General features: G+C 54.3%; 2 protein-coding genes across 2 annotated transcripts; one reads left to right on the forward strand and one right to left on the reverse strand.

The window, feature by feature from the left end:
• Positions 1-4864: 4864 nt before the first annotated feature.
• Positions 4865-12932, forward strand: TENT5B (terminal nucleotidyltransferase 5B). The gene is made up of 2 exons (XM_077898938.1): positions 4865-5960; positions 11017-12932. Exons 1-2 carry the CDS (start codon positions 5697-5699, stop codon positions 12034-12036), a joined length of 1284 nt encoding a protein of 427 aa, XP_077755064.1. The 5' UTR covers positions 4865-5696; the 3' UTR covers positions 12037-12932.
• Positions 12933-16287: 3355 nt separating this feature from the next.
• TRNP1 (TMF1 regulated nuclear protein 1) lies at positions 16288-22711 on the reverse strand. The gene is made up of 2 exons (XM_077898939.1): positions 21771-22711; positions 16288-17063 (listed from the first exon to the last, which is right to left on the reverse strand). The coding sequence occupies exon 1, from the start codon at positions 22576-22578 to the stop codon at positions 21913-21915; it is 666 nt and encodes a 221-aa protein (XP_077755065.1). The 5' UTR covers positions 22579-22711; the 3' UTR covers positions 16288-17063; positions 21771-21912.
• Between the last annotated feature and the right edge of the window lie 2669 nt (positions 22712-25380).

The following is a 25380-nucleotide window of genomic DNA, read 5'->3' on the forward strand; positions in this document are numbered from 1 at the left end:
AAAAACAAAGGGGTTTCAGGGCAGCTCAGGTGGTTCAGCAGTTTAGCGCCGCCTTCAGCCCAGGGCTTGATCCTGGAGACCCGGGATCCAGTCCCACATCGGGCTCCCTGCATGGAGCCTGCTTCTCCCTCTGCCTGTGTCTCTGCCTCTCTCTCTCTCTCTGTGTCTCTCATGAATAAATAAATAAAATATTTTTAACAAAAGGGGGGGGTGTTTCAGATTTTCAGCCCAAGAACTGGAAATCGCCATGTGCTGCAAGAGGAGCAGTTCAGCTCAAGAATTTATCTCTGGATGTGTGAAGTTTGAAAAGATGATAAACATACAAGTACAGACGGTAAAGGGTACAGGGTTTCTTTTAGGAGTAATTAAAATGTTCTAAAATTGAGTGGTACTGGTTGAACAACTGTGAGTGCACAAAAATCCACTAAGTTGTATACTTTATATGGGTGAAGTGTTTGCTATGCAAATTGTATCTCAATGAAGCTATTACTAAAAGACATTGATGATTGGACTTAGCGATGTGATTTTTGTTTCTTGGGCTTTGGTTTTTGTTTTATGTTTTTTAGATGCAAGGAATTATGTTTTAATAGGAATGATCCAGTAGAGAAGGGGAAGTCGCCAGAGTGAAGTCCTTAAGCAGGTGAAAGGCAGGTGGTCTGGTGTAGAAGCAGAGGAGTAGCTGCAGGGAGGAACAAGCAGGGTTCCCCCTGAGGCAGCAGGAGGGAAGCTAAAAATGAGGCACAGTGATTGGGTAGGCATTGAGAGTCTCTGGAAATTCTCCTTTGATTGCTTCTATTTTCTCAGGAAAATGTAGGAAGCAAAGTCTTCCACTGAGAGGGAGTGAGGGAGGAGCTGTCCACGATGGAGGTGAGGAGGAGAGGCATGGAACTGTCTCTAGGGAGAAGGAGAGGTATGGAATTGTTTCTAGGACCTCAGGGGAACGAAAACACCAGGTCACACGGTAGGCCTGCCAGCTGGTGCTAAGGGCCCCCTAGAGAGGATGAAGGCCGTGACCAGATGAGTGAGACCTGTCAGCAGGGCCGTGTGTCTTTCTCCAGCTTCAGTCAACTGTAGGGTACAAACCCACAGCTGGATTAACCAGGGTGTGGTTTTGCCAGATGAGTGCAGTTTAACGTGAGAGGAGCAAGGGGGGTGAGGGTGTGTGCGAGGAAGTAATTATAATGATGGTCCATGGGATCAAAGCTGGTTAAGGAGGCAAGAAACAGTGGGGGGAAAGGTGGGAGGATCAATGGATTGAAGGGTCTGGGGAGTCAGGACCCAGTGCAGCCAGGGTTCTAGAGGTAGTGAGCAAGAAAGACAGGAGGTGGTATTAGGAGGATGAGACACTTGCTATTGAAAGTTTACGGGGCACTGGCAAGGTCGAGAAAAGTACCTCGGCCGTGAGAGGCTGAGGCACGGTGGAGGACAAGAACCGTAGATGAGAGGACAGGTGATTCTCCAGAGGGGAGGACCATCTCTGTGCAAACGAACAAACCAAGCCATCCTCAGAGCAGGGCCCTGGGTAGGGCATGGGCCTTGGGCTCAGCCAGACCTGGGTGTGAAGCCTGTCCTTCCAGCTGTGGGGCCCTGCACAAATTAACTGGTTTCTCTGAGCCTTAATTTCCTCTCACATAAAGTGAGAGAGCACTCCTCTGTCAAAATTTGTGTGTTCTGGGAGTGCCTGTGTGGCTCAGCCGGTTAAGCATCTAACCCTTGATATCAGCTCAAATCATGATCTCAGGGTTGTGAGATCAAGCCCCAGGTCAGCTCTGTGCTCAGCATGGGAGTCTGCTGGAGATTCTCTCTCTCCTCTGACCCTCCCCCTGCCCACACTCGCTCTCTCTCTAAAGAAAGAAATAAAATCTTAAAAAGTAAAAAAGATTGTATTCTGAAAATTGAATAGGAAACTATGGAAGTTGCCTCGTGTGGTTCCAGGCACAGAGTGCTCAGTCATGTGGGCAGATCCCAGAATGCTCTTGTCTGCGGTCCCAGAGCAGAGGAGGGACCAGTGTGGAGGCCAGCACTCCCCGCAGGACCCCTTCTCCTTCCCATCACTTCAAATCACAGGTGAGTGGAAAAACCTGACTCCTACTTTGCTGCCATTTTACAGAATAGGAAACTGAGGCCCAGAAAGGGAAAGTGACTTACCTATGTCACTACAACTCAGTTATCACAGAGAGTACATTTCCCCCTAAAATCCGAGTCAGGATTGGGATGGGAAGTATGTATGGGAGGGAAAAGGCTCATATATAACATTTGAAAGCCAGATGAACTCTTCAGAAGGTACCCCAGTCATTGATTCCCTCCATTCACGAGGACAATTTTTTGACAGAGCACAAACAGGGGGAGTGGCAGAGGGAGAGGGAGAAGCAGGCTCCTTGTGGAGCAGAGAGCCCAACGTGGGGCTCGATCCCAGGACCCTGGGATCATAACCTGAGCCAAAGGCAGATGCTTAACCGACTGAGCCACCCAGGTGCTCTCACTAGGACAATTATAAGTTGGTCTTGGTGAAGGTGAAAACCCTCCGGAGTATACCCCTGCTCTCTCGCCTTCCCTCTCCTCTTCCTACATTCCCAGATCACCCACACTCTCAGGGCAGTGATGTTCAGGTACTATGATCCAGCAAAGATTGGACCGATTAGCTTTGGAATAGAAGTGTCAACAGAAGGGTGATTCACAGCGCATGAATTTGCTAATTGCTCTTCCTAGCCCAGGCAGCAGGAAGGTGACAGGAAAAGAGATCTCTAAGTTTCCTTTCTTAGAGAACTTGATTCAAGCCTGCGGAGTGGGCACAGCACCAGGCCCCGCCCCCAGGGCGCCTACCCCTGTGTAGTTCCAGCCCTAGCCAGTCTCCCTGGGCAAATTCCCTCTGGCTTCCTGTACCCCAGTTTACTCATATATAAAGTGGGAAGAGAGTGAACAAAAGGATTGTCAAAAACCCCCTCCTCATTCCCCCCAGCTCAGGGCTTCAGGGTTGTAGGAATGTGTGGCTGGCACCTTCTCTGCTGCCCTGGCTATCTGGGGACAAGCACAAGGAGATAGGTAGAAGCAGATTCAGCAGTTGCAGTAGAAATGTAACCTCCTTGGGCAGGATCTGTGATCACACCAACAAAGGACATCAGTCTCTTCAGTTCTCTCTCTCTCCCATACCGTTTTATTTTCTTCTTAGCACTCTCTAAAATGTCTTATTTATTTCTTTACTTAAGTATTGTCTTTCTATACCAGAATGTCAGTTCTAGGGCAGGGACCTTGCCTATCACATCTCAGGGCCTAGCCCAGCACCTACTGGGTGCTTAGTATATATGTGTTGGTTGATGAATGAATGAATGGATACATCTTGAGGGTGGTACCAAGGCTGTGCCAAGCACAATACTGCGATCCGTGCCAACTCTTCCATGAGGAGCAATTGGAAAATAGGGCTCTGGAGTCAGGAGACTTGGATTCAAGTCCCACCCTGCCAATTAGTGGTTGTATGACCACGTCACTTGACCTAAGCATTGGTTTCTTCATCTGTAAATTGAGGATAATGATCCCACATCTTGAGGCATATTTTTAGAAATTAGAGGTCGTGTATGTAAAGTGACTTGGTACCTAGTAGGTCCTCGGTAAATGTTAGTTTCCTTTCTTTTACTTCCCCTGCTGGGGCATGGGGGTGGTAGGGCAAGGGTTTGGAGACTCTTGGCTCAGCAAAAGAGGTTTCTCATGTATGTTTTCTCTTTCAAAAGAACGTAAAACAAAATAGCAAGCAACTTCAGTGAGAACAGCACCTGAGACTTGCCCATAGTCACACAGCCGAGCTGGGGAGCAAGCAGCAGTTCCCCTTCGGGGGGGGGGGGGGGGGGCAAAGGAAGCCCCTGATCCCAGACGGAATGGAGGGAGGGGCCATAGGCAGGATCTTGCTGGGGCTGGCCTTCAGAAAGAGGACGTGATCGCTCTAGTCTGAGGGTCAGGGTTCTACATCCAGATCTGTCGGAGACAAGCTGGTGACCCTGGAATGTAGTTTACCGTGTGTAGGTCCCGGTTTCCTCTTCTATACATCGGGAATCTCACTCCTCACTCCGCCTGCCTTACAGAACGGGACAGTTAGAAGAATGATATTTAATCTAAAAGAGGGGATCCCTGGGTGGCTCAGTGGTTTAGCGCCTGCCTTTGGCCCAGGGCGTGATCCTGGAGTCCCGGGATTGAGTCCCACGTCGGGTCCTTGCATGGAGCCTGCTTCTCCCTCTGCCTGTGTCTCTGCCTCTCTCTCTCTGTGTATCTCTTGTGAATAAATAAGTAAAATCTTTAAAAATAATAAAAAATTAAAGATAAAGATGGGTAAAAAAATAATAATAATCTAAAAGAAAATATTGTAGTGATACATCAAGCAGACTCAATTTCTGAAATTCTGCCCCAGGTACACATATTGAAAATCAGAAAAAAAAGTGAATTCAAAAGTAACACTGAGCCGCATCCCTCTAGACTCTGTAAAGTGGGAAAGAAAAACATGTAAGCATATCATTTCAATAGAACATTGGAAAACGTTTTCGCCGACTATGAATAATCAAATCAAAAATTTTAAAATATTTATTGAACATCTTCTCTGGGACAGAAAAGGAAACTGGCTCAGAGCGGTGAGTGACTTGCCTGGGGGCACACAGGACCTGCTAAGGCTGAGAAAAAGCTGGCAGGAAAGACTTCCACCAGCTGCTCAGGAAACCCCCACCAGAAGGGGTTGCCGAGGAGCCCAGGACGCTGGGTCAGGAAAACCAGCTCCCTACTTCCAGCTGCCCTCTATCCTCCAGCCCTTTAAAGGCCCTGCGTCTGCACAAATGTAACGGAAAGAGCATGCGCCGCAGATTCTAGAGCCCAGGTTCCGCACCGGGGCCCGGACTCGTCTGCTGTGTAACCTGAGGGAGTCACGCCCCCTCTCTGAACAGGTCTGCCCTCCCCTCAGTAGGAACTTAGACGCAGGTCAGGCTGTGGGCAAGGGCCAATCAGGAGAGCGTTAAATAGCCTCGACCTCGGTAGACACAGTTTGTCACCTTTCCGCCACACTGAAAGCGGGAGGAGCGCCGTGTGGAGCTGAACGAGCAGCACGGTCTCTCTGGGCTTCTGGAAAGAACAGGTGACCAGGACCAGGCCAGGCGATTTCTAAATTCCTTCCAGCGCCAGAAAGAACCCTGGAACTTCTTCGTGGTCCAACTCCGCTCCGAACTCCCCAGGTCACCTCCCTCCCTCCTGCCCCTGGAGGGCGCCGTCCCTTTAAGTCTAGGTCGGCCGCAGCCCGGGCCAATCACGCAGAACCGAAGTTCTTTAAGGACCAAAGGAGGGAATTCAGCCGGAGCAGGAGGGCGGGGCAGGGGCGTGCCATCCAGCCAATCGGAATCTCCCTGGCGACTAGTGACTCACGTGTAAAGCTCCGCTGACCAATGGCAGGGCCGCCGGGAGGCGGGGCGCTCCCGCTGTGTGACAGCTGTCTGGACCAATGGGCATGTCGCCCGCGGCCTATAAGAGTCCGCTGGGCCCCTGGCTACGGGCTCTAGGGTCGGTTGGTCGTCGCCGTCGGAGGTGTGCCCCGAGTTTGCCTCGCCGTCGCTGCCACCCGGTCCCTGCAGCCGCGCCCCTCGCCTTGGCCCAGGCGCTCTCCCCGCCCGTCTCCCCTTGGTCACCCCCCACCCCCCGGTTTCTGCCGTCGGGGCCCCGGGGCTGGGCTAATGATGCCGTCGGAGAGTGGAGCTGAGAGCCGGGACCAGGCAGCCGCGCAGGTGGGGACGGCTGCGGCCTCGGCGGTGGCCACGGCCGCCCCGGCAGGCGGCGGCCCCGACCCGGAGGCCTCCTCGGCCTCCCTCGGACGGCACCTGAGTGGGCTGGGCTGGCCACAGGTGAAGCGACTGGACGCGCTCCTGAGCGAACCCATTCCCATTCACGGGCGCGGCAACTTCCCCACTCTGAGCGTGCAGCCCCGGCAGATTGTGCAGGTGAGAGGGCCCTGGGCGCGGGGTATCCTATCTCCGACCTGAGGCTGTCGTGCCGGGAGGCACCCAGAGTCTGTCCTGTTCTCTGGACTGCTAGGGAAAATGAGGCTTAGAGAGGGACAGGGATTGTAACGATCTCCCCGAGCATGGATAGCAGACCATGCGCCCTCCCCACTTAGCTTTCCCTTCCCCCGCCTCTGGAGAGCCCGATTCCTCTGGAACCATTCACCCTGGCCCTAGCTAGGAAATGGGAGGAGAGTGGGGAGGGACTTGGCTGTGCTGGGGGTGGGGGTGGGGGTAGCGGCGGCGGCGAGAGAACAGCCCTGGCTGCTAAGAAATAAGATACCAGGGAGCCCTGGATGGGTAGGTGTGCATGCTTGGGTTAAAATAGTTGTTGGGTGTTTTTTTTTTTTTGTTTTGTTTTTTTCATCTCCAAATCTTCATAGTTGGGCTTCACCCACCCACACACACACACACCCATTCCCTCTCTCAAGGTCCTAGGGGCAGACTTTGTCCTGTTCTCCCACAGCCCTTGGCTCAAGAGCTCCGTAGCTAAGTGGAAAAGCCAAGAAATTCCTTTTTTTTTTTTTTTTTTTTTTTTTTTTTTTAGATTTTATTTATTCATAAGAGACAGAAAGAGGCAGAGGGAGAAGCAGGTTCCATGCAGGGAGCCCGATGCGGGACTCGATTCCGGGCCTTCCGGATCATGCGCTGAGCCAAAGGCAGATGCTCAACCACTGAGCCACCCAGGCTTCCCAAAAGCCAAGAAATTCCAATAAGGACTCCCTCTCAGCTCGAGTTGTGGCAGGAGGGGATTAACTAAGCACCAAGCCAGATCTGGTGCCTGAATGCTGGAGGTGTCCAGTTTAGGTGGTTCTCTCCTTCCCCAAAATTGGAAATGAAGGCTGGCCCTAGTGCCTCCTGAAGAGCAGGAAAAGAGAATTCTGATAGCCCTCTCCCCTTTTTTGGACTCCTTTTCCCATTTACCTAACTTTTAGCACCCCTAAAATTGCTCTTTCATCTGTATAACCTAGGTGCTGTCATACTCTGAAATGCCATAATATGGTAATTATTGTATCCATTTTCTGGCTGGGGAAGCTGAGGTTCCAAAAGGGGCAGAGAGCTGCCTAAGATTACCTAAAGAGGTGAAAATCAAACCTAAAGAATCGTGGGTCTTCCTGGGAGCCACCTGCTGGCAGGTTCAGTGTTTCCTACTCCATCCTCAGTTCCTTCTAAGGCTCAACTTCTAAGTCTTAGGAAAGTCTTCTGATAGAAACCAGAAAATCCAGCCATAATTCCTGTGTATTCCTGCCAGTAGATGGACTTTCTTTCTCGGGAGTTGTCCACAGAAGCAAGTGAAGCAGGCCATTCCCCTGCCTCCTACCATCTCAGCCTCCATTGAGGAGGAAGGGTGCCTGCTAGGGGATTACCTCGCCCTCCCTCCCAGGGAATGGGAGGGGGTGGGGGCAGATTCCCCAGGGCTGACTCACCTGCAGCCCCAGTGGTGCTCACTGAGGCATTCCTCAGTAGCTGCCCTGCTGTCATGGGGTAATTAGGAAACCAGTTGAAGCTTTTCTCCCCAGGACACTCAGGTCAACCTTGGGGCCCCAGCTGCTGTATCTCCAGGACTGCTGTCCCAGACACAGGGGAAGGAGGAGTCCAGTGTGGAAACTCCCCTCTGCAGGGACAAAGGGTGCTCTGGAGGGGAAGTCCCTGCCAAACTGCCTTTACTGGTGTCCACTCTGTGTCAAGCCCTATTCTGGACACCAGAGCTACAGATGTGCCTGGGACCCCACCTCTCTGCCCTCAAGGTCCTCCCTTGAGAACAGTATTCTCCTGGACTACGGTCAAAGATGTCCCAGAGCAGGGAGCTGCTGGCTGTGGTGGAGAGAGGCAGGGGAGGCTTCAGAGCTGGCCTGGGAGGTTGGACATCTGGCTTCAGGGCCTGGACTATTCTCCGTTCCCTTTGCTGGGCCCAGTGTCCCCATCTGGTCAACACTGATGAGTTGAACTACTCTGGCACACCCTTTCAGGTTCCAAGATCCAAACAGAACAGGTACCTTCACCTGGCCTATACACTTGCACCCACAGGGAAGAAAGTCCATCTGCGGGTGGGAATCTACAGCTGGCAGCTTCACAAACTGTGGTGTGTGTGTGTGTGTGTGTGTGTGTGTGTGTGTGTGTGTGTGGTGGGGCAGAGGTGGTCCTGGGTGTGCATGGGGCATGGACAATGGTGCTTGGTGTATATGGGGATGAGGGTCATCATGCTGGCTGTGTGGAGGTGGGGGTGCTGGTGATAAAGGGAGGGATGTTAGCTATGTGTAGTGGGGGAGGCTGGTTGTCCATGGTTCAAGAATTAGAACCTTTCTCCCTCTGTCTCCCCACAAGACCTAGCCTACAGCAGCAATCTGAGCAGCTAGAGATGCTATTCTTGCATATACCTGAGCTAGAGGGATTCATTCTCCTGTAGGAGTCATCGTGTCGGACCCCCCCCCCCCACCCTGCCTACAGCTCTGGGATGCCTGGTTCTAATTGAGCTCAGCCACACTTCTTGGCTGTGTGACCTTGGATAAGTCCTTTGCCCTCTATGGGCCCAGGGAATTGAATTAGACATTCAGATCTCTCTAGCTGCAGCCAGAGGGCCTGCATCAGGCAGCTCCAGATTTGAGTTTTGTAAGCCTGCTGGTGGACAGCACCTATAGCCCCCTGCAGGTCTTGGCAATGACCCAGGAACAGAGTTTCTGGGGAGGCCCTTGGCACAGGGGAAAGGAGGGTGCAGCCATGGCCCTCTCCACGGCTAGAAAGTCTGATTCAGGAGGCTCCAAGCTGCCCTGCAGTCTTTGGGAGTGGTGGCGGTATCTGGGGTCCGCCTGCCAAGCTGGCTGTAGTCACACCTGGGAGGGAGACACCAGCTGCAGGCTGGCTGACACAGCCGGCCCCATGGCCTGACGTAGGCGATTTAACGAGGATACTGCTACCTACTCACCAGGCCAGATGCCATGCCCTGGGGTGAGCATCAGCCTGGGAGCAGGAGCTGGCGTTGAGTAAGGCTCAGTCAGCTCTACTGGGACCCGGGGAGGGGGCTGGTCTGCTCTCTTTGGCCTGCATGGGCGCAGCTGCCAGCTGCCCGAGTGTGGGTTACAAGTCCCACAGGCCGGACTGTGGCAACTGGCCCCTGACCTCCAGCTTCTCCAGCCTGTCTGGCCAAGGCATCTCCCTTTCCTAACTGCCTTGCCTCTGGGCTGCAGTGACTGGAGGGTCACCTCTTTGAAATTTTGAAAGTGAGGGAGGATTAGAACCCTAGTTTCTGGTCTCTACTCCTAAACCCTGGGATGGCAATGTGATGGAAGGAGAGTCCGCCCCACCTGGATTTGAAGGCACCTCTACATGATCTTGGGCAGATGACTATGCTCCTGTGAGCCTTGGTTTCCCCATCTATAACTCGGAGATCATAAAGAGCTGTCCCCAATAGGGGCGCCAGGCTGGCTCAGTTAGTGGAGCATGTAACTCTTGATCTCAGGGTTGTGAGTTCGAGCCCCATGTGGGGTGTAGGCATTACTTAAAAAGAAAATCTTTAAAACGAGGTATTAAAAAAAAAAAAAAAAAAAGCTCTATCCCCCATAGATTGTGGTGAGAAGGTCCAGGTATTCAATAGGTGGCAACTGGTATTCCTTTCCCACCCCCCATCCCCACAGCTCCTCCTCAGCATGTTCCTGATGGCCAGTTGCTGACCCCCGTAGCCATCACAATACCTTCCCTTAGTCGGGATCCTCCTCCCGGAAGCCTTCCTGGAGGGAGCCGCCCGCCTCAGATTGCCCCACTGCGGCTTGCCTCCTCAGCACTTAAGTGCATTCTTCGCAGTAATTCCTGAGAAGCGAGGAGGGCAGCCCAGCCCAGTGGTGCACGCTGACTTGGCAGCAAGGCGGGGTTGCAGAATCACTCAGGGCAGGAATGCTGCTTGGTCACTTTCAGGACTGTGTGTGAAGCACCCTGGGTTAGTGAGAAAACTGAATGTCCAGGCCCAGCTCCTTCTACCCACATGGTCCTAAGCCCAGAGAGATGCCTCTGGCCAAAGAAACAGACTCCAGATGCCTGGCAGGTTTGCCGGTCACGTTCCTGTGTCAGCAGACAAGGTCTGCTGCATCTCTTCCCACTTGGGCTGGGCGCTGAGCGCCTCCTGAGATGATCGTCCCAAGAGCAGAAAAGGTCTGGGTTTTCACCCCCAGCCTCGCCACTTCCGAATATCCTCCCCACTCGAACCTTAGAGGTCTCACCACTGCAAACCTCAGGTTCCTCGGCTCTAAAACAAGTGCTGTGTTTGCTTCACAGAGTCCTTGGAAAGATGAGTTAAGATGAATATATCATAGTCAAAAGAGCACGAAAGGGTTGGAGAATCCAACTGACCTGAGCTCCAAGCTCAGCCTGGCTACTCTCTGACCTTGGACGTGTTTCTTAACCTCTCTGTGCCTCTGGTCCCCCATCTGTAAATTGAGATAATAATTCCCAAATACAGGATTTTTATGAGGGTTAATGTAGTAAGGCATGTGAATCTCAATTACATTCCCAACACATTTGAGCAGTTAGCATCATGCCTGGCACAAAATGAAGTATTTTACTTGTAGCTTTAGAGAGGTAGAGTAGCCTAGTGGTTAAGACCTGAACTGAGTTTAATTCACCAGCTATGTGACCTTGGGCAAGTTACTTGGCCCCTCTGTGCTTCTATTTCTCCATCTGTAAAATGGGAATAATAGTACCTACCCTTTGAGGGAGGTACTAATTGTGAGAATTATACGAGTTTATATCCTAACGTATAAAGTACTTAGACAGGACCCGGCATTTAGTAAATTCTACATATGTGTTTGCTATCATTAGTGCTGTTCTTTCGGAGTCTTTGCTCCAAATGAGCCATTCTCCATGTTAGGAAATCAAAGCTGTAGAGGGTCAAAAGACTTTCTAAAGGCATGACAGCTGATAAGCGGTCAACGAGGTTAATGTTGGTGTGCTTATTACGGGGGGCCCAGGATCCTGACCCCTCTCTTTCCTGCTGTCTCTCCGGCAGGTGGTCCGCAGCAGCCTGGAGGAGCAGGGACTACGCGTGCATGGGGTGCGGTTACACGGCTCAGCTGCCAGCCATGTGCTGCACCCAGAGAGTGGCCTGGGCTACAAGGACCTGGACCTGGTGTTCCGTGTGGACCTGCATGGGGAGGCGTCTTTCCAGCTGGTCAAGGAGGTAGTGCTGGCCTGCCTGCTGGACTTCCTGCCAGCCGGTGTGAACCGAGCCAAGATCACTCCACTGACACTCAAGGAGGCATACGTGCAGAAGCTGGTGAAAGTGTGTACCGACACGGACCGCTGGAGCCTCATCTCGCTGTCCAACAAGAGTGGCAAGAACGTGGAGCTCAAGTTCGTGGACTCGGTCAGGCGCCAGTTTGAGTTCAGTGTAGACTCCTTCCAGATCATCCTGGACTCCCTGCTGCTGTTCGGCCAGTGCTCATCCACCCCCATGTCTGAGGCCTTCCACCCAACGGTGACAGGCGAGAGCTTGTATGGGGACTTTGCCGAGGCCCTGGACCACCTGCGGCACCGTGTCATCGCCACGCGCAGCCCCGAGGAGATTCGTGGCGGTGGCCTCCTCAAGTACTGCCACCTCCTGGTGCGGGGCTTCAGGCCAAGGCCCAGCACTGACGTACGTGCCCTGCAACGTTACATGTGCTCCCGCTTCTTCATCGACTTCCCGGACCTGGTAGAGCAGCAGCGCACACTGGAGCGCTACCTGGAGGCCCACTTCAGCGGGGCCGACTCAGCCCGCCGCTACGCCTGCCTGGTGACGCTACACCGCGTGGTCAATGAGAGCACCGTGTGCCTCATGAGCCATGAGCGTCGCCAGACGCTGGACCTCATCGCCACCCTGGCGCTCCAGGCGCTGGCTGAGCAGGGCCCGGCCACAGCGGCCGCCCTGGCCTGGCACCCCTCGGGCCCCGACGGGGTTGTGCCCACCACCGTGAGTTACTATGTGACTCCTGTGCAGCCCCTGCTGGCTCGGGCCCACTCCTACCCCACCTGGCTGCCTTGTAACTGACTCAGACCCTGGCCAGAAAGTACTGGGCCCACGCTGATGGAGCAGGGCCTCCAGGAGTGTGCAGAGGATGCCACCAGAAACAGGCAGCCTGTGCCGAGTGGCCCAGCACTGCTGCAAGGTTGGGCCTTTGACTGAACACACTGGACCCCACTCATCCCCAAGTGAGGCCCCCTGGGCTTAAGGCCAAGCTGAGGTTCTTGATTGGCCTTTGGGTTATTGCACCCCACTTTGGAGCAGCATAACTGTGGGGTGTGGGGGCTCTTTGTCTTGGGGGTCAATTGCCTTCAGGAGACAAAACCTGTTTGGGGTGATAGCCTCAATGCTCATCATCTTAGGTCAATTTCTGTGGCCTAGAAAGGGTCTTTTTGGGTAAAGCCAGCCCATAGTGATCCCAGCAGCCTCTGAAGACCTACAGCCCACACAATAGCTAAAATATGGTATGTTATACAAACTACTCACTTTGGATTGAGCCAGGCCCCTAAGAGGGCCTGGCGATCCAACCTGATTAATCACTGGGAGGAGGGAAACTGAGGCAGGAGGCAGCTACCTGGGTTTGCAGAGGGATAAGTTTAGCCCAGTTTGCAAACACCCCTACCCCAAGCTGTCGAGGTTTGTGGTGAGCAAGAGCCAAGCTGCCAGGGGTGGGACACAGCCCATGCCCCTTCTGGGCTGTTGCTCTCTTCGTCTGTGTTGTGAGGATCCCTCTGCCTAGAAGCTTGTTCTTCAAAGGGTGCTGGGCCCAGAATGGCCACAGTCAAGTGCTCCCACCCTACTGGCCTGGTTACAGGGTCTGCACTTGGAGGAAGGGAACCATGCCCCACCTCCTTTCCCATCCCTCTGGATTTGTCACCATTTTGCACTCTTAACACCTGCCAATAAAGATTGTCTACACTAAACCTAGCACCTGATTTCTCCTGGGAGAAGGACTTTCCCTGGCAGTGGGGGCTCTGGCTGCCTCTCCCAGTCTGTGTCTGGCTTGTGTTGTGGGCAGGGACATTTAGGTGGGTTGTTGTCTGAATCCTGGGCTGTGGCTGAGGGTTTGCATCTCCTTCCCTCAACCCCAGCCCCGGCTGGAGGACTATGCCAGGAGCTCTCATCTAGAACATGTGACTTATACCTGCTAATTGCCTCAGCAAGTCTCTTGTTAAAGAGTAAATTTGTCAGTATTTCCTCCCTGGAGTCCTGATGACCCTGGATTTGGCCTCACACTCCAGAGCTAGGGCTGCTTGACTCCAGCTCTGCCCACCCAACCCTACTCCTTCTCAGGAGGCTGGTAGACAAGCTGAGTGAGTTTGAATTGGAGACCCCTTCAGACTGGGGGTCTTCTAGCATCTTCCAGAATGAGAGCTCAGGTTTGGCCTCCCTACCTGAGAAAGGGGTTCCATCAGTTCTCTGGCTCCCTCTCTAACTGCCAAGCACTGATAGGCACACTCTGGCCTGCCCTAAACAGGTCTCCTAGAGGGACAGGGTCTCTCCTTTTCAAATCCAGCCAGGGCCCTGTCAGGCTCTCGGGGAGCTATTCCCTCAGGGCATCACCCAGTCACTGGCCTGGACGCTGCCCACTGTTTACCCAGCCCCTTTGATCCAGGGATTGCAAAGCCCTTAACATATTCAGCCTCATTAGTGGTTTCTGAAGTGGTGGCTTTGATGGTTTCAGCCAGGGTAAAAAAAAAAAAAAAAAAAAAAAAACAAGGCCACAGAGGAGGCCCCAGGTGACTTGGGTGAGTCCAGCCACCTCACCTGCTCAATGAGTCCCTGCAGTGCTCGAAAGGGCTAGGACATTGCGTGGAAAGAGTTTCTTGGCTTGGTAACTGAAAGCAGCCTGCCATCCCACCCTATTTGTGCCCACCCAGCTCTGGGCCTGGGAGAGAATAAGTTTCTCCCAGCTCCCAATGGGGGCATGAGGGGGGTGTTCACCGGGTAAGAACACAGGTTTGGCTTGTTGGGGTGGGCAGTAGGGTTCACCTGGATATGGTTGTTTTAGTAAGAAAGCTAGACACCCACAGTATGTGTTTAGACACTGCATTCAGACCACCATGTGCCAGTGACCCAGGTAGGAGCAGAATACATCAGCAAACAAAAGATCAAGATTGGGGATCCCTGGGTGGCGCAGCGGTTTGGCGCCTGCCTTTGGCCCAGGGCGCGATCCTGGAGACCCGGGATCGAATCCCACGTCAGGCTCCCGGTGCATGGAGCCTGCTTCTCCCTCTGCCTATGTCTCTGCCTCTCTCTCTCTGTGTGACTATCATAAATAAATAAAAAAAATTAAAAAATAAAATAAAATAAACAAAAGATCAAGATTCCCTACTCCCATGAAGATTACAGAAAATAAACTAAATTATATAGTCTGAGAAGGTCAATGATGCTTACAAGTATGTAGTAGGGCAAGGGTTTGGAAGTGCTGGAGTACTGATTTTTAAAGGTCAGGTTGGACCTCATCGAAAGGGTGACATTTAATCAAACAAAGACTTAAAGGCAGACTGGATGGCAAGTCATGCGGTGTCTGGAGAAAGCTTCTGGGCAGAGAGAATCTGTTAATGTGCACATGCTCCTGGCAGGCGTGTCTGGGGGAGGACACATGTGCCTGAGGGTGTCTGGCCGGCCTTGCTCAGGCATGTGTGCACACCGCTGCTGGTCTGCAACATGCATGGGTGTGAAATGTGGGAGAGCCTGAGCAGGAGTTCCTGGTAACAGCTGCTGTTTCTGGAGCCTCTCCTCTAGGCCAGGCACTGCTAAAGTCTTCACGGTCACTACCTCTCATTTCATCCTTGAGAGAAGAGTGATTGTTATTTCCACCTTTACAGACAAGGAAGCTGGTGTCAGAGGTCAAAATGTGGCTGGCTCCAGAGCTGTTGCTGTGAACCCCTGAACTCTCCTGCTCCTACACTGATTTCATGTGGATAAGCGAGACAGTGTGTCTTCTGTACATACGTGTGATGGAGCATGTTTGGTGTGTGACAGTTTGTACTGCTGTGCACTTACCATTTTATGTAGGACTAGGGCAGTGTAGCAGTGTGCTGAGATGTACAATTTCTTGATGTACATGACACCAGCCATAGCTTGCAGTGACCATGTCAGAGGCCCATGATGGCAGCAGGTGTGCCTGTGGGTGTGTTTGGGGGTGGTGCCATGTTTCTGGGTGTGAAAAAAAACAATGACTCAGTGGCTGGCATTATTTGCTCATGGACAGTTCCTGCAGCCATCTAAGATGCCAGGACAGGTGGAAATCAAGAACTGGGAACCAGAGCCAGAGAGGGGAAGGCTGCAGGAGGAAAGCCCACACCCCAATCTCGTGCAGTGCTTGCCCAGCAACAGTCCACCCATCACCCCTCATGGACCGTGGTGGGTGGCAGCGCTTCAAAGGGGAAAGAGGCACTGCTATGAACTTTGGGGAACAGAAGACATGCCCTCAAGCAGTGATACGATGTGTGACCCCTCCAGTCCCACACTCTCCTCTCTTCTCCATGTTTTGAGCCCCGGGAGACTGCCCTCTGTGGACTGTGTATCAATGGCTCTCTTGTTCTCAACCTTCCTGTTGAGTTCAGGCAATGAGAGGCCCCAGCAGGAGACTGAAAGGAGGAGAATGGGGTGTTTTGTCTGCCTGCTATCTCTCCCCACCCCACCCCCCTGCACCAGGCTGCCATAGTTGGCTGCATCTCTGTCAAAGACCACTGCTCCTGTCAGGGGTGCCCTCCACACAGCTACCCCCTCTGGTCCTGTGCCCTCCCTCCCCCTCCGCCTTCTCCTTCTCCCTGTAAAGGCTCCCCACTCTTGCTAGCCCCAGAGAGCTGCACCCATCCCTTGTTCTCTTTTTAAGCCCACCTGTTTGGAAATAATTTTTTTTAAATCTCTTCCCAGTTTGAGGGTGGCTCATCTGCTGCTGGGGCCCTGACTCACAAACAGGTCCCTATCATCACCAACACAGTCACACACAACCCCCCCCCCCCCCCCCGCCAATCCTCATGCTGTCACATTATCACAGATATGCACCACCTTCTCCATGTGACACGGTCTCATGTATGCACCCCCCACCCCCTAGCTTCCTCATCCCATCCTTAACTGGGGCAGACTTCCTAGCCTGGAGCCAGATCAAGGGGAAAGCACTCTGCAAACCAGTCCACAGGGCCAGACTGCTGACCCAAGCTAAACCGAAGCTGCTCAAGGAACTGCCAACTTAAAGAGTCGTGAGAGACACACACAAAGGAAGGGCAGTAGGGACACTTGGCAAAGTCAACCTCAAAACCACATGCCTTTGTCTCACGTCACTGAAATTTATTCTTCCTGAATGTATAAATCAGGGGACTGATTCAATATACATTCATTTTGCGGAATACAAGTTCTGGGTTGTATGTGAGTAAATGTGCCCCCCGCCCCTTCCCTATATTTTCAGGATATTTGAATAAATATGCTCCTTTTTTTTTTTCATTCAAAACTTTGTTTTGAATGTTTAGGTTGCCACCACCTCTCCCTGAGAATGAGGTGCCCCTCCCCTTGGAGCCAGCAGCGATCATCTTTCTGAGGGGCCCAAAGGCACACCCCTAGGCAGAGAGGGCAAGGACAGTGGAGGAGGGAAACAGATTTCTCAGACCAATATTTCCCCTCAAACAGGCCTCCCAGCATTGTCAGGGTGAGAAGCAATGACATCGACCACAATGGAGACCCCAGCTGCGCTGTGACTTAAGAATGACAACTCTATTTTAAAAGAAAGCCTTTTCATTTTCACACTGGAAATGTTCGCTGCTTTCTTAAATAATCTGATTGCAACTCAGAGGACCTGTTGTAACATTTCCAATCACACAGTGTCAGCCAAAGTCAAATGTGGCTTAGATTACAGGCACCTTCCCCAGAACCAAGCACCTGGCCGCCGTTGAGTGCAAGGCCCCTGTGATGAGAGGATGGTGCCAAGATCATACGGGATCAATTTGTTTAAGGTTGTGGGACGTCTTCCTGGAGGAGGTGCCCAGGAGCAGGAGCAGAATCCAGGAGTCCAGATCCATAGAGTGGAGGCTCTGAGGAGCTGGGAGGAGCTAGAAAGAATCATTTCAAGAGCTTTAATTACCTTCTTCCCGCAGCCACCCAACCCCACCCAAACTCTTCGACATTTGCGTCAAGAGGGACCATTGTGGATAGAAGGTACAGAGCAATATTATGGAACAGGGCTCCACTGGCTCCTGCTCTGGAAGGGATGGGGGCTCCTGGGGTAAGCAGAGGTTCCCTTGGGCCTTGTCCTTGGCTGGGATCCCCACTGGTCTGAGCAGCTGGAATGGAATGTTCCTGGGAAGAAAAGCCTGCCCCTCCACCACTTCTCCCCTTATGGAGTTCCCCAGAGCCCACAGTGGGGGGAGAAGGGGGATTGTTCCAGGGATTCCTGATATGGCGATGCTCTGGGGAAGCAAAGGCCCACACTGCCTGGGGGCTCTGTCCTGGCAGCCTCTACTGGGCTAGGTAGATTGGATCTATCAAACATTTATGAATCTCCACCATGTGCCATTCAATAGTCAGGAGTTATCTCCTCTCCAGCTCCCCAATAAAACATACACATACACATGAAACTGGGAAGTCATTTGCCCTAGGTCTTTCAGCTGAGAAATTACAGGCAAACACTGAACCCCAGATCTGTCTTATTCCAAACTAGGGGCGCTTCCTGCCCCCACCATGGAGCCTGTCATCCTCCTCCTCTGCCATCCCAGGCTGTTTGCTCTCCTGGGCACCCAACATTCTAACTAGGTGTACAGAGAGAGGAGGTAACCCTCCAAGGCAAGCCCAGGCCCTGAGCATCGTTGGCTGGCCCTTGCCTGAAGCAAAGTGTGCTGACTCAGCCTGACTCACCCCCTCCCCGAGCCCAGACAACCAGGGTGGGGAGCCAACTTCTAGGGGTGTGCCCAGACCTTGGTGGTGGTGATGGGGTGGGGGGGATGTACTTTCTGCCCCCCTCCCAGCATCTCATCACATCCTTCCCAGATCTGAGGTTCAGGGGTCACGGTACTCAGACTTAAAGAGTAAGAGCCCAGAAACCCCCTCAAATGGAGCCCTTGTTAGCCTGATAAATGAAAAGCCACGTAGACTAATGTTTAAAGGACCTCTTATTTACAGGCTCTATATCCTTGAGCAAGTCATCTGCCCTCCCTGATCCTTAGTTTCCTCATCCATGAACATGAGGATAATAACCCCTACTTTGCAGAGTAGCTGGGAGGATTATAAGAGATAAAGGGTGTGAAGTGCTCAGCACAGTGCCTAGCGTGGAGGTGATTAATATATTTCAGAACCAAGGAACTTGGCCAGGGTTTGGACTAATGGAAGTTCAAGGACTAGTAGAGGAAGAAATAGGCTGGGGATCTCCCAGCTTTCCCAAATGCCTCCTCCCCCGGGCTGTAAAGCAGGGAGCCTCTCATTAATCTGAGAAGCCTGGCTATTGGGTTTTCTCTAGGGACCCAGCAGGTGGGAATAGGGGGGCAGGGAAGCCTCCTAGAGACTGCCTACTACAGGCTTGGAAGCACCTTGGTCATGATGACCTGTTGTTTAAGCCTAGTTTCTAGGAAGCCTCCCTGGTCCCCAGGTGGCTGAAGAATGGGATGTTCTGATCAATGATCGGTGTAACAAATCTGTGAGGAGCGAAAAAGACTACAGCCTTTCACTCAGACGGTGACTGTCAACCAGGGCGACCTTTTTCCAGGAAAGTCTTTCCTCGTGAACCTGTTTCTTGAGGTCCGAGCCCCGGCCCAACCACATGCCCAACCTTACCGCCCCTTCTCCGAATGACCGCCATACCCGCTCGTTCTGACAGACCTTAAAACCCAAGACCTGCGTGAAGGAAGGCTCTGCGTGACGGGAGGGGGCTGGTCGGGGGAGGGGACCCTGGGGAACCTAGCTTGCTCCAGGCCACGCCCCCACTCCCCGGGAAGCAGCCCCACACTGCCCTCTGGTGGCGCCGCCCAGAGACGCCTTCGCTTGGTTAGGGCCCTCCAAAAGAGGAAAAGGCTTATCCAAGGGGAGGGGCAAGTTTAAATTAGAACCCTGAACTTTCTCCCAGCCCTAAGCACTGGCCTGAAGAAGGGCTCCTGTTCTTATCTCCCTTTGCTGAAATCCCAGATTCACTGCTGGCCATCGATATTCTCAAGATTCCCAGGGCTGTGGCCATCAACAAGGTGTTGAGGAAGGGCACCCAGGTGGCTCAGTTGAGCGTCTGCCTTCAGCTCAGGCTCAGGTCATGATCCCAGGGCCCTGAAATCGAGCTCCACAGCGAGATCCCTGCTCAGTGGGGAGCCTGCTTCTCCCGCTCCCTCTGCCCCTCCTCTCTGCTCATGCTCTCTGTCTCTCTCTCTCTCTCAAAATTTTTTTAAAGTGTTCAAGAAGCTGGGAAGGGGGTGGGGGATGCTGTGTCAGTCACCAGACCAGAGGCTATAGTTATTTGTGAAGGCTTCCAACAACACAAATTGCCCAGTCCCAGAGGGACCCCTGGGATAGTTACCACCAGGGATGGTTGCCTTGAGGAGAGCTGGGAGACACCAACCCTTAAAAGCAGAGACCCTCTGAATCAGTGTTCCTTCTTGAGCCCCTGGACTGATTACACTGAGGAAAAAATGGAGCCTCCCAGACGGGGTTGGGTGGGCCAGACAGGGGTGGGGAAGTGGCTTTTATTAGCTGGCTGGGGAATAGTGGGCAGAGCACTGAATCGTGAGTTCAAGTCACTGAACACTGTATGCCTGGGCCAAGGCCCTTGGTGAGAGGCAGTGGGACATCTGGCAGGGGGGAGGGGGACAGAGCTGCCTGTGACACTAGGACCAATCACCATCTCCCACAGACATGCATCACTTTCTCAGCAAGAGCCATCTCTAATTCCTCCCTCCCCACCTCCTCCAAATCGGGACAAAGCTGATGACCAATAAATCCCAGAGAAAGGCAACATCGTCATGGCACAGAGCACTTTACACCATTAGCTAAAAGCTTCTCTGGACCAAATGCCTCTCTCCTGTACAACACAGAAAATGAACAGTGCTGGCTGCAGCCCAGTGCTGCAGCTTGAGCTCCTCACTGTCACCTCCAAGAAGTCCTTGTCCTCTCTGGGCCTCTAGACCCCAAATGAACTAAGTAGCTTCAGAAGGTTCTCCTTTTCCACGGAGGCCAGAGGATCCCAGGGACCCTCACTGCTCTCCTGGCCCCCACACTAAGACTCCCTGAGACTGCCTCCTGGACTTCCCTTCCCTATAAGAATGGGTTTGGAAAGGCCTGGTTGTCAGAAAGCAGCCCTAAAGTTTGGTACCTGAGGAGAGAGAGAGGAAGTGCTGATGAGACTTCAGGTTAGGGCCCCTGGGGCTCTGCCTTTCAGAACAATGCACCTGACCCTCAAGACTCTAGGATTAAACCAGATTCCTGTGACTCTGAAGTTCTCATCCTACCCTCTCTTCCCTATTCCCAAGCCCTGACATGAGGAAGGACAGCTGTGTACAGAGAGGGACTGAGGAAACCGGCCCAAAGAGGAGGCAGAGTTGTTCTAGGTCACACAGCAGACGGGCTGCACACCAGCTCTCTGGAGCCCCTGCCCCTGGGCAGGGAGGAGACACTATGGGAAGGACACACACAGGCCTAGGACCTAGTTCTGTCCAGTCGTGACATGTGACCTTGCCACTCCATAAAATGAGTACTTTAAAAAGTAGCTCCTAGCTCCACCAGCAACAGCACTGCCTGTTTCTAGGTGTGATTTTAAAAAAATAAAGCATTCCTCCATCACTTGAGGGGGGGGGGGAGAAGAAAGACCTCTGCCCTGTGTTAACCTCACTACAGCCCTTCCCAGAGGTGAGGATAAGCACTTCACAGACGGAAAAGGGAGGTTGAAGTCCAATCAGCCGATGAGCAGCAAAGCAGCAGCCTGGCCATTTAAGGCTGGGAGGATGGGGAGGGGGTCGAGTAGGGGCCGGTGGTTCCTGAAGGGCATGTGGACAGGAAGAGAAGTCAATCTCATTTCAGGTCTGGCCCTTTAAGGCCCCCCTTTCTAGAAGCAGATGACATACCTGCCCCCTTGGGGCCTGTTAAAGGATGGAACCTGGCTCCATTCCTGGCAGAGCCATCTTAGAGACAGGTTAGGAGCGGGGCCCCTAGGAGAGCAGGTGCAGCGTCAGGCAGTTACCAAACACCCTACCCTGGTTATCTACGTCAGGAGGTACGCTCGGCAAAACTGCTTGAGAGCGTGAGAAAAGATCTGCCTCCTAGAAGTGGAAGGGCCTAAGTATGATGGAAACAAATCCTCAACTTCTCTGGGATTCCATCCCCTCAAATGGGAAACAGGGGCTTAGGGAGAGAACTCGGGGGTACGTCGCTGGCCCAACCCCTACCCCATCCCGGGACCTCATTATTCTGTCCTCCCCAAGGTGTGGAGCTGGGCAGTTCCAGAAAGCAGCAGTCTCAAGGGCAAGACTCTCCTGACAGCCACAAGGGACCCAGGAAAGGCAACGCGGGCGGGGGGCTGGGGGCGGGGGGGGGGGAGGCCTGCGTCAGTGCCGCAGGCTCCAACTGGGAAAAAGTTTGCCGGCAAGCCCCTCCCGGAACCTGAGCATCTTCAGTTTATCCAGCTCTACAATGGGGACGTTCTGCAACCACCTCACTCCCCGGGAGGGCCGGGAGAGGCAGAAACAAAGTGGCCGGCTCCATCGGGGACCCGGAGGCCTCCAGAGGCCCCAGGGAAGGGGGACTCGCCGCCCCGCCCGCCCCCTCAGACGCGCCCGCCGCTGAGACCGCACCTCAGCCTCCTTCACTGGGCCCCCGGCCCCCGACTGTCTCTTCCCGGGGTCTGTCAGCTCGTCCTCGCCGGCGACGCCGTCCATCCGTCGGTCGGCACCTCCGCGACGGCCTGTCGGGGGGCCTGGGGTCCCGGCGCCGAGGTCAGCGCTGGGGGGAGGCGGGGCCGCGGGGCGGGCTGCGGCGGAAGGGCGAGTCGGGTTCCGGGCCGTGGCCCCGCCGCAGGCGCCCGGCGCCCCAGGGCACGCAGCCACCCAGGCCCAGGGCCGAGGCGAGCAGCGCGGGCGGGCGGCCGCGGCGGCCGCGGCGCTGGCCCTTCTTGAGGCGCGAGCCGTGCGCCGCCAGGTAGAGCTCGGCCTGCGCCACGCCGCCGCTGAGGCGGCCCAGGCTCTCGGCGCGGTGCGCGAGGCGCAGCTCGGCCGCCAGGAAGACGCGGTGCAGCTGCAGCACCCGGCTCTCCAGCTCCGACACCAGGCGCCGGCGGCCCTCCACCTCCAGCAGTCGCCGCCGCGCTTCGGCCAGCTCCAGCGCGCGGCCCCCCGCCCCCGCCGCGGCCGCCGCGCCCCCTGCCGGCCCGGTGCCCCCGGCGCCCCCGTTAGCGCCCTGGCGCCAGCGCTGCAGCTCCTGCCCGTCCGCCGGGGCCGCGTCGGCCGGCGACGAGACCTGAGCCGGGGTCGGAGTCAAGGTCGGAGTTGGGGGCGGGGGCTGAGGGGACGACAGGAGCTCCCGGGGCGGCGGCGGCGGGGACCCGGGTTCCGCGGTCCCTTCCTGGGCCCCCGGGCCGCAGGCGCTGATGCGGCAGCCCGGCATCCCCCGCCCCCCGGCGGCCTGCAGCGGTCGGTCCGCGGGTCTGGCCAGCTGCCCCCCGCGAGGGGGAAGACCGACGCCGCGCGCGCGAGAGAGATGCCGCGGCAGCCCCCGCGCCGGCCGCGGGCGAGCTTTATAGCGCACGGGGCGGGGCGATGGGCGGAACAGCCAATCAGAGACTGGCATCCCCGAACCCGCCTCCCCGGCCCCGCCTGCTCAGGACCCTGCCCAAACCCCTCGGGTCCCTGGTCCTACGTCCGGCTCTGCCCTGCTGGGGCATCCGATCCCCATCCACCTCCCCCAAAATTTGGGGTGAAAGAGGACCGCATCTTCTCTGCTCTGGTCCCTGAGGCATAAGCTCTGGTAACTGGTGCTTAGAAATCATGGACTCCAGTCCGCTCGCGGCGAAGGGTGGGGCCGAGGGCGGGGATTCTTGAGGCCACACCGTGTGCGGGTGAGAGTCTGGGCTAGAACTCAGGAGACTTGACTCCTTGCGCAGTGCTCCTTCCCGTACCGCACCGCCTAATGCGTTCTGCCTGGTCTGGACCACCAGTCTCGCCAGGACCCCTTCTCTAATCTCCCTGGTCAGTGGCGAGGTAAATGTAGAGGAGTGGCTGGCGTCCTGGTGGGGATCTGGCCCTGTTGGTTCCCCGCCAAGGAAGTCCTTGGCTTGCAGAACAACCTACAGCGCACCCGCTGAGCCTGGCATGGCTTTCACAAAGGAGCCCCAGGCCCCATGGTGTGCAAAATTCTTTCTGTGTCCTTGCTCCTGTTTGCTCCTCCCAAAATATAGATATCCCCACACCTAGAAACAGAGGAGGAAACAGACCCAGAAGGTGCAGTGGTACCTTGCCCAAGGTTCTGTTGCAGGTCAGTGGCTGAATCTGGACCACTGAATGAGACCAGGTGGGCCATTCATGCCCTCTGGGAGCTCAGATACCTGGGTCTCTCGTCATTGAGGGACCCTCCTTAAATGTGACTTTAGTCATCTTGGCAAAATGATAAGACTGAGCCCCACTGGGCAGCCCCGGTGGCGCAGCGCTTTAGCGCCGCCTGCAGCCCAGGGCGAGATCCTGGAGACTCTGGATCGAGTCCCACGTTGGGCTCCCTGCATGGAGCCTGCTTCTCCCTCTGCCTGTCTCTGCCTCTCTCTCTCTGTCTCTATGAATAAATAAATGATATCTTTTAAAAAATGTTAAAAAAAAAGAAAAAGAAAAAGAAAAAGACTGAGCCCTGCCCATTTTTCCTTGGAGAAGAAGTGACCCTGCTTTATTGCCTCCAAACACTCAGACACCATGGCCCTGCCTCAGTTTCCATACATTTGAAGGTGCCATGAGAGATGAGAGATATCTGTTGTGGGCGGGGGCAGGGACTGGAGGCCAGAGACCAGTTCTAAAACTGATTGGGAAGAAACCCAGCAAATCCATCTCAGGAGGACTTGCCAAAAATGTGTAGCCAGTGTGCCAACTGCCTCAGCCTGAAGAGGAGGCTGATGGGGAAGCTGCACTCACTTGGTGAGGAGGAGGGCTTCATGGGGAGGAGGACTAGGGAGGACTGCCCCCCACCATGTTCTCTAAGTGCTCTCAGGTACCTTAGACTGATTGATGGGGACTCATGGGTGAGAAAGTTTGGCTCAAAGGGGCTAAACTTTGAGAGGGGAGTGGTCCATGACGGTGTACCAGGCTCATGAGGAAGAGGGAGGAGGAGTTGGAAGGAGTGAGGAGGGTGTTCAGTGACCCGGCTCAGTGGAGGCGGAGGCAAGGGCTCAGTGAGGGCAAGAAAAAGGGTCCAGTGAACATGATGGGCTCAATGGTGGGAGAGGACTAGTGGGTGCACTGGTGCCAGAAGAGGCTCACAGAGTGAGAAGGGAGCATGAGTGAGGGGGATGGGGGCTCAGGGAGTCAGAGGAGCTCCATGGGGTTGATGGAGGCTCAACAAGGAGGAATGTCCTGCTAAAAGGTGTCCTTACTTGGAATTGAAAAATCATGGTCGAGCTTGTTTAGAATGTAGGAGCCCCTTTCTCCTTCCTTGCTTCCTTGCTTCCTTCCTTCTTTCTCCCATTCAATAAATTTGAGGGGCATCTGGGTGGTTCAGTGGATTAAGCGTCTGCCTTTCAGCTCACATCATGATCCCAGAGTCCTGGGATCATCCCCTTCAGGCTCCTCGCTTAGCAGGAAGTCTGTTTCTCCCTCTACCCACCCCCACCCCACTTTGAGCTCTCTCTCACTCTCTCTCGTAAATAAATAAATCTTTTAAAAAATTTGATCATTATCTCCTTGTTGGGCTCGCTGGTGCAGGTACCGCAATGATCAGCTGGGGCTCTGCCCTTAGGGTCTAGTGGGGGGGACATAGCCAGATGATGGCATTTCAGTGCGATATCTACTGGGATGGAGGGAACACTGAGGCTATGAGGACCTAGAACAGACACGGAGCCCAGCTGGGTGGGAAAGGGTTCAGGAGAGTTCCCTGCAGGAGATGATATTTAAACTGAGACCTGAAGGATGAATCAAATTGAGTGATGCACAGATGGGGGTGGGGAGGACAGGAAGGGAAGACTACTCAGGATGGGAACACTATGTGCACAGGACCAGATGTGAGAGACGTTTGGCATCTACTAGCTTCCGTCCCAGCTTCCTTTTTTTTGCCCCCCCTCCCGGCTTCCTTAATTGGCCTGCACTCCCATTCCTGGGAGTGGACAGGGGCCACTGCTAACCACCTCTAAGGACACAGCCAGCCTGGCAAACACAACATTTGGAATTACGGAATTTTTTTTTTTTTTTTTTGAGCAAGTGAAAGCAAGAGAGA

The sequence above is a fragment of the Canis aureus genome, chromosome 5 (assembly GCF_053574225.1).
Source record: "Canis aureus isolate CA01 chromosome 5, VMU_Caureus_v.1.0, whole genome shotgun sequence".
In the NCBI taxonomy this organism is placed as follows: Eukaryota; Metazoa; Chordata; class Mammalia; order Carnivora; family Canidae; genus Canis; species Canis aureus.

Excerpts from the sequence above, each read along its gene's own strand:
- TENT5B (XM_077898938.1), top strand. The coding sequence starts at position 5,697 with ATGATGCCGTCGGAGAGTGGAGCTGAGAGCCGGGACCAGGCAGCCGCG. Across the intron at positions 5,961-11,016 it reads AGCCCCGGCAGATTGTGCAG|GTGGTCCGCAGCAGCCTGGA; the intron begins GTGAGAGGGCCC and ends TCTCTCCGGCAG.
- TRNP1 (XM_077898939.1), bottom strand. The coding sequence starts at position 22,578 with ATGCCGGGCTGCCGCATCAGCGCCTGCGGCCCGGGGGCCCAGGAAGGG.